This window comes from Sander lucioperca, chromosome 7, assembly GCF_008315115.2.
Source record: "Sander lucioperca isolate FBNREF2018 chromosome 7, SLUC_FBN_1.2, whole genome shotgun sequence".
NCBI lineage: Eukaryota > Metazoa > Chordata > Actinopteri > Perciformes > Percidae > Sander > Sander lucioperca.
This window is the reverse complement of record NC_050179.1, coordinates 34,834,902-34,842,401: the sequence shown is the minus strand read 5'-3', so window position 1 is coordinate 34,842,401 and position 7,500 is coordinate 34,834,902. Positions and strand designations below refer to the sequence as shown.

The 7,500-nt window shown below is 43.1% G+C and overlaps 1 protein-coding gene across 3 annotated transcripts in view; it reads left to right on the top strand.

Moving 5' to 3' along the window:
* LOC116036315 (voltage-dependent calcium channel subunit alpha-2/delta-4-like) overlaps positions 1 to 7,500 on the top strand; it is a 137,505-nt gene that overhangs the window by 44,013 nt on the left and 85,992 nt on the right. For 2 of the 3 annotated variants that reach the window (XM_031279828.2, XM_031279825.2), the window contains exons 14-16: positions 110 to 127; positions 2,493 to 2,570; positions 3,142 to 3,222. In XM_031279828.2, coding sequence (XP_031135688.1) covers positions 110 to 127; positions 2,493 to 2,570; positions 3,142 to 3,222 — 177 coding nt within the window. The remainder of the gene's footprint in view (positions 1 to 109; positions 128 to 2,492; positions 2,571 to 3,141; positions 3,223 to 7,500) is intronic. The other variant, XM_031279827.2, reaches the window with a different exon arrangement.

Sequence of the window (7,500 nt, the reverse complement as noted above, 5' to 3'; positions counted from 1 at the left end):
CTCATCATCATCGTCACTTCACCTTCACCTGTCTGTCTGCTTCCTCCCTGTGTTTTTTGGAATCATTCTCCCATGATCCTCTGGGCCTTTCCCTCCATCGCTCCGGCAGCTTCCCAAAACCAAGGAGGTAAAGAAGAAGAAGTTGTAGTTTTAGATAAACAGTCAGTTCTTCATCCTGCAGGATTTAACATGTAGAACAAGACTGTTCTCAACCTGTTTTCCTCCAGACTCTCTCAAAGTCCTTACACATGGTTTAAATTCCGTCACTTCTCACTTAGGCCACGTTTACGTCGCTACGTTTTGGTTTTTAAGCTAAAAGAGATCTCCTTGCACACAAGTGTTTTTAGCTCCAGCAGAAAAAATAATCTCCGTTTAAACTAACACGCCCAAACCAAAATATCTCATCAACATTCTGGTATACTGGGCATAAACAGGAGGCAGCGTGGAGACTCCGCCCGCTGCTGGTAATTGCCATGGTAACGTTAGTAGCTTATGCTGCGTTCCAGGCAGCCCGTAACTCGTGTTTTCACAACCTTCTACCGGTGAAAGCGCCCTGGAACGGCAGTCAAACCCGTAACTTACTACTGGTGAACTTGTACCAGATCGTTGTACTCCCAGTTACAGTTTTTGATGTCACACACACATAAACAACAATGGCGACCCCTGTTGATGCTGAACAGACGCCGGTGATTAACGGTGAGAAATAGACATAAATAGACATAAATAGGCAACGTAAAGTAATTCCACACATTGTAATGAAAATAATACACATACGATTGTGTACTACTGCAGGTTATGTTTATTAAATGAAGGCTAAAATATGTCACCGACTAGAAATTGCTAGTATCAGCTAGCGCTAGCTAACGTCAACGTCAGGTGGCCTAACCTGAAACCTGGAACGCCACCAAGTCATGAGTCGTGACTTGAAGTCGTAACTTACGGGTTTAGATAAAAAACGGGACAGTTGGGTTTAAGTAAAGAAGAACGGCACAGCAGTCAAACCTGTAACTTACTCCCCGTGAACTCGTACCAGATGGTTGTTCTCCCAGTTACAGTTTTTGACGTGACACACACATAAACAACAATGGCGACCCCTGTTGATGCTGTACAGACGCTGGTGATTAACGGTGAGAAATAAACTTAAATACATATAAATAGGCAACGTAAAGTAATTCCACACATTGTAATCAAAACAATACACATACGATTGTGTACTGCTACAGGTTATGTTTATTAAATGAAGGCTAAAATATGTCGCCGACTAGAAATCGTTAGTATCAGCTAGCGCTAGCTAACGTCAGCGTTAGGTAGCTAACATCAACGTTAGGTGGCCTAACCTGAACCCTGGAACGCTACCAAGTTGTGAGTCGTGACATAAGTTACGGGCTAAAAATTGTGCCTGGAACGCAGCATATGTCTCAGAGAACGAGACATCGTGACCGATAAGACCCAATCAGGTGGCGAAACGTTGGCGTCCGTGTCGGTGTTGCCAAAGGTCTCCGCTTGCGGCCGTTGAGACCGCAACACAACCCCGCAGATTCCAAACCAAAACGGGTCAGAAGCGTTTCCAAATGTCTCCGGTTTATCCCAGAGCAGCATGAATGAGAGAGGGGGATGTATCAAAAGATATTAGTTTTTAAACCAAAACGTAGTAATGTAAATGTAGCCTTAATTTGAACGTTAGAAAGCCGTCAGGACGGAAACGTGGGCACTGAGAGAGGAGAAGTTAGGGCTGCACGATTTGAGGAAAATACACAATGTGTGATAATGTCGTTGAATATCGCGATAACGCTAGTACTTGCTGCTGCTTTCAGTGTTCTGCTTAAATACAACAAATTACTTGATTAAATTTAAACAATGAAAAGAGCTGCAGAGATTAATCGATTACTTATCAACTTAAAATAATCGCCAGCTATTTTGATAATTGATTGATCTGTTTGAGTAATTTTTTATCAACATGTAAGATCTACACCTTATTGACTTTATGTTCTCCTACACTTTTTAGGAAGAGATTTTGATTATTTTTTTTTATATATGTATATATCAACATATATGACTCCCTCCAAGCCATTGTCGGACCTCCCGGAGTGTCCTGGCCCTCATGTTGAGAACCGCTGGTTTAGACTGTAGTAATTGTAGTACTTTTAACATCTATGTGTTTTTAAATGTACACAGAACTCCAGTAGTATTACATTGAGTCACCCTCAGATCTGCACTTGTTATAGCTGCATGAAGTTTCACAATAAACATTATATGTGTGAGTAGATGACGAAGAATATGCTTCATATAGAAATTTCAAAGAAACGTGCGTAGATTGTGACTTTGTTTAAACGTGGGGTCAGTTTTCCTACTCAGTGGCAGCCGGTTAGAGAGTTTGAAATGTCTATCTTTTTAAAAACCTTTTCCTCGGCCCGTCATTCATTCGTGTTTGACAGTGTCTGAGTTCTTGAAATAACGACACACTGTGTGTTGAATATTTTGCTCTGTGTCAGCTCTTCTACACCAAAGCTCAGAGTCTGCTGCTGATGACCTCAGTGGCCATGCCGGTCTTCAGCAAGAAGAAGGAAACGGTCAGTCAGCCGTTCTATCTATCTATCTATCTATCTATCTATCTATCTATCTATCTATCTATCTATCTTTGACGCAGTTAGGTTTAAGAAAAGATGGTGGGTGGGTTTATAAAAGGTACGTTTACGTGACACACGGGACAAGAATGGGACGGTTGGGTTTAAGAAAAGAAGAACGGGACGGTTGGGTTTAGGTAAAGAAGAACGGGACGGTTGGGTTTAGGTAAAGAAGAACGGGACGGTTGGGTTTAGGTAAAGAAGAACGGGACGGTTGGGTTTAGATAAAGTAGAACGGGACAGTTGGTTTTAAGTAAAAACGAACGGGACGTTGGGTTTAGGAAAAGAAGAACAGGACGGTTGGGTTTAGGTAAAGAAGAACGGGACGGTTGGGTTTAGATGAAGAACAGGACGGTTGGATTTAGGAAAAGAAGAACGGGACAGTTGGGTTTAGCTCGCGTACCACTACTGGTCATTGTACCACAGTTTGAAAACCAGTGGACTAGAGCATCCTGTACATTTGGGATTTCTTCAGATGTCTAAACTCTGTATAATAATGTGCCGCCTGTCTCTCCAGCTGTCCCATGGGATCCTGCTGGGCGTGGTTGGCACTGACATCCCACTGACGGAGGTGATGAAGCTGGCACCCCGATACATGGTAAGCCCAGTTTAGATGTGTTTTTATCACAGACTGTAACAATAATGGAAGGAGCTTCCTGGTCTGAAAAGTGAAGCCAACGCTGAAGCTCCTTAAAACTGCATTCTGTCTAACTTCCAGCAGGGGGCGACTCCACCTACTTCTCTCTCTCTACTCAGTAAACATTTTCATAATGAATTTATGGTCTCAGTTCATAGTTTCACGTCTTCTTCAACACAGCATAACTATCATTTCGTAAATGATGCTCCCATTTATTTTAAAACAGAAGATAAAGCACAGCTGGCAGTCCACCCTTACTACTCAAAAGAAATGGTACCTAATCTAAAACAAGGTTGAACAAAGGAGAAGTGTGGCCGGTTGGGAGATGAGGAGGGTGAGGAATGCTGCCAGTGGACGGCCGCCATCTTGGCTCCTTATATATCAGGTGGTTTCCACAGCTGCAGCCAATCACAGGTTCGGGCATGAGAGCTTTCCACCAATCAGGGGCGTCGCACCCGTGGGGGATGTGGGTGTTTTAACACCCACACTTTTCCCAGTGAGAGGGTTCAACACCCACACTTTTTCTGCAGTTTTTCCACAGTTTTGCACAAACGCCTTGCGTCGAACTGCCGCCGTAGCTACCTCGTAGGCTGTGTGTAGCCAAAGAATTTCTAATAAGGGAAGAAGTTCCACTCTCTCGTTACTTCCGGCTTCTGAACTGGTTGCAGTTCCACCAGAGTTCCATATAGGGGGCGCTCACAGGCCAGTGCAGAATGAATGGGACTCTATGGAGCTATACCCCTCAAAATCCACTTTTCTCAGGATATAATTTTTTGTCTAGTAATTTGAATGTTGCATTTGAAAGGGGAGGCTAAGACAATACACACTGCTGGGTGTTAGATTTTTTTAAAGTGGCTTTTTTGTTCTAAAAAGCCTTTTAAAATGTCAATGACGTCATACACATATACGGCCAGAGATACTGCTTTACGGCGAGCTCTGAGTCGCTTCCTTTTTTCTCTCGAGGCATCGACAACACAGCTGACAGGTTAGACTCTCCCTGTTAATACACGGGCTAGAAAGAGGTCTGCTAATGTTTTAAAGACCACGCCGAAATATTCACTCTGACATTCTGGTTCTGCTTCGGATGCTGTCAAGCGGGATCTCCGATCGTAATCAGTCCTTCACTGACCAATCAGCATTCATTAGCAGAATGCTAGCGTGTTATGGGCAACAACGACTCAACCTGTAACAAATCGAAAGGGCATAAGTACTCGTTCATTCAACTTTCGACCTATAATCCATGTTGAACTTGCAAAAACTACAATCAAATCTGAGATTTCTCATCGACAATCAGGCGAAAGAGACAAATTTAGCCGTCTAGCTCCATAAGGTCCCATTCATTTTGCACTGGACCGTGATCACCCCCAGTGGAACTCTGGTGGAACTGCAACCAAAGTAGGTACAATGGGGCTGAATAGGGAGTGGAACGGCTTTCCGTAGACGGGCTTTGGTGTAGCGATTATATTGCCTGAGTGAACAGAATTACATTCATAGCAACGCTCTGTTTTTCATGGCAACGGTGTGTTATACTTCGCAGCGGTCTTAACAGACCGCATTCTACATCGAGGAGAACTCGCAATTTTTACGTTAATCTTAATCGCTATAAGTATGTGAGTACTGTCAATAGCAAAAAAAACGAGCCAATCTCGGTGCTAGCTAACTGGAGCTGCTGCAGCTAATGCCGAGAGCTCCCACTTAGCTAAAACGGCACTTTTGGGGGCATATCATAAAGAGTGTCTTTGTGCCTCTTAACAGACACAAAATGCAATTAAAATGTCTGTGCAACATGAACAGGGCCCTTACATGACAACAAGATGCGTTTTCAACTCAGACATTGTTTAAATTCACCTACCCTGTTAGCTGCTAGCTGCCGTCTGGGATGAGTGAGTGTTCAGCCAGGCTTCAGTAATAATCATCAAGCAGCAGTTCCCTGTGTATTTGTAGCATATATATCCATTTTGTGTGCGATCCATCTGGCGTTGGTGAATAGTAGTCTCTGCAGTGGCGAACTGTGTGTTAGTTGCCTTAGCCAGGCTAGCAGGCCGACCGGCATCCTTCTAATTCCTCCCCGCCTTCCTCACCTGCCGCGGCCGACAACAATCCACAGGCGCCCGCTGGTCTGGTGGATGTCCTCCAGAGGACAGTTCATGCTTTCGCGGCAAGATTTTTGCGGCGAAAAAAGTTTATTTCCCCATCAAAAATAGGTAATTGAGCACTGTAGTGGTTATGATCATATCAGTGACTATGTAACTACATGGAAACGGGCCAAATGATGTATGTTTCTTGTACAGTAATAGCGTTACGGAAGGCTAGCTCTAGCTCCATAGGTTACTCCAAGCGTCTTCCCTTGTGAACACCTCCGCTCTTCACTCTTCTCACACCACGCTCCGATCTGCACACTGCTGTTTACCTTTTCCTGCTACAACTGAATTCCTGCGGGACTTCAGCGCAAGACTACAGTCAGCCTTCTGTAACGCTGTTACTGTACAAGAAACAGGCATCATGTGTCCCGTTTCCATGTAGTTACATAGTCACTGATATGATCATAACCACTACAGTGGTCAATTACCTATTTTTGAGGGGGAAATAAACTTTTTTCGCCGCAAAAATTTCGCCGCGAAAGCATGAACTGTCCTCTGGAGGACATCCACCAGACCAGCGGGCGCCCGTGGATTGTTGTCGGCCGCGGCAGGTGAGGAAGGCGGGGAGGAATTAGAAGGATACCGGTCGGCCCTGCTAGCCTGGCTAAGGCAACTAACACACAGTTCACCACTGCAGAGACTACTATGAGTTGAAAACGCATCTTGTTGTCATGTAAGGGCCCTGTTTATGTTGCACAGACATTTTAATTGCATTTTGTGTCTGTTAAGAGGCACAAAGGCACTCTTTATGATATGCCCCCAAAACTGCCGTTTTAGCTAAGTGGGAGCTCTCGGCATTAGCTGCAGCAGCTCCAGTTAGCTAGCACCGATTCGGCTAATTTTTTTTGCTATCGACAGTACTCACATACTTATAGCGATCAAGATTAACGTAAAAATTGCCCGGCGTTCTCCTTTAACTCTTTAATGCTGCTAGTACAAATTGCTATCGTAATTAGGTAGATACAACCCGAGCTAACGTTAGCTAACTGAACCTATCATTTAACATTAGGCTGTTAGCTAGCTAGCTAGGTTGTCTTTTGCCATTTATGTTCGTAAAGTTTAATGTCCGGTGGCATTTTCATCTCTTTTTATATGCCGTTACTGTTAGCAGAGATTTAGAAAATGGTGTGTTTATCAGTTGTAACTACAGGATGGGAGGTAACTGCACCTTTTTAACTTCACTAACAACGTTAAATGAAAGCTAATATGTACGAATAGTTTCCCATGTAAGAATTATAACGTTCCGTAACATTAGCTACGTTATAGCATTCATAATAAACGGATACACGGATCATAATAAAATTACGTATGTGCTAATTTGCATAAATAGCACAACAGATCTAAACATTGGGTATAGCCAGGTGAAAATGTCTTGTTGACATATAACAGAAAAAGACTTAATGTAAAGGTCTGAATGGAACCTATTTAGGCTACCCATGAGCATTAATACATAGAGGCAGGAAGAAGTGCTTTAAACCAGTATTGATTATTGAGTGTATTAAACCAGTATTATTATTATAGTATTATATTATTATTGCAGAGATGGAGTTTGGGGCTGAGTCAGTGGGACTGTTTCTGGGGGATGAGTCTGAGGGAAGAACAAGGGTAAGGAGAATGCAGAAGAAAAAAAGTAGGTAAAATAAAAAGTGACCCCCAGAAATCCCACGGACCCAGCCCCAAACCCCATCTCTGCAATAATAGGCTAATTAATAAAGGCTGGTTTAAAGTACTTCTTCCTGCCTCTATGTATTCATGCTCATGGGTAGCCTAAATGGTTCCATTCAGACCTTAATATTAAGTCTTTTTCTGTTATATGTCAACAAGACATTTTCACCTGGCTATACCCAATGTTTAGATCTGTTGTGCTATTTATGCAAATTAGCACATACGTATTTAGATTATGCTCCGTTTGCCCATGTTAACAAACAGTACAATTATCCATCGTTTTTATTGTTAATAAACAAATCACATCCATCCCCCTCACTTTTGAAAAGCTTGCCTGCCACCAATGATCTCCCGGCACACCTATTTGCATGTGAAATTGAAAACAAGAGAAAAAAACACAAGGCACACACGCACACAGAGACACACACACACA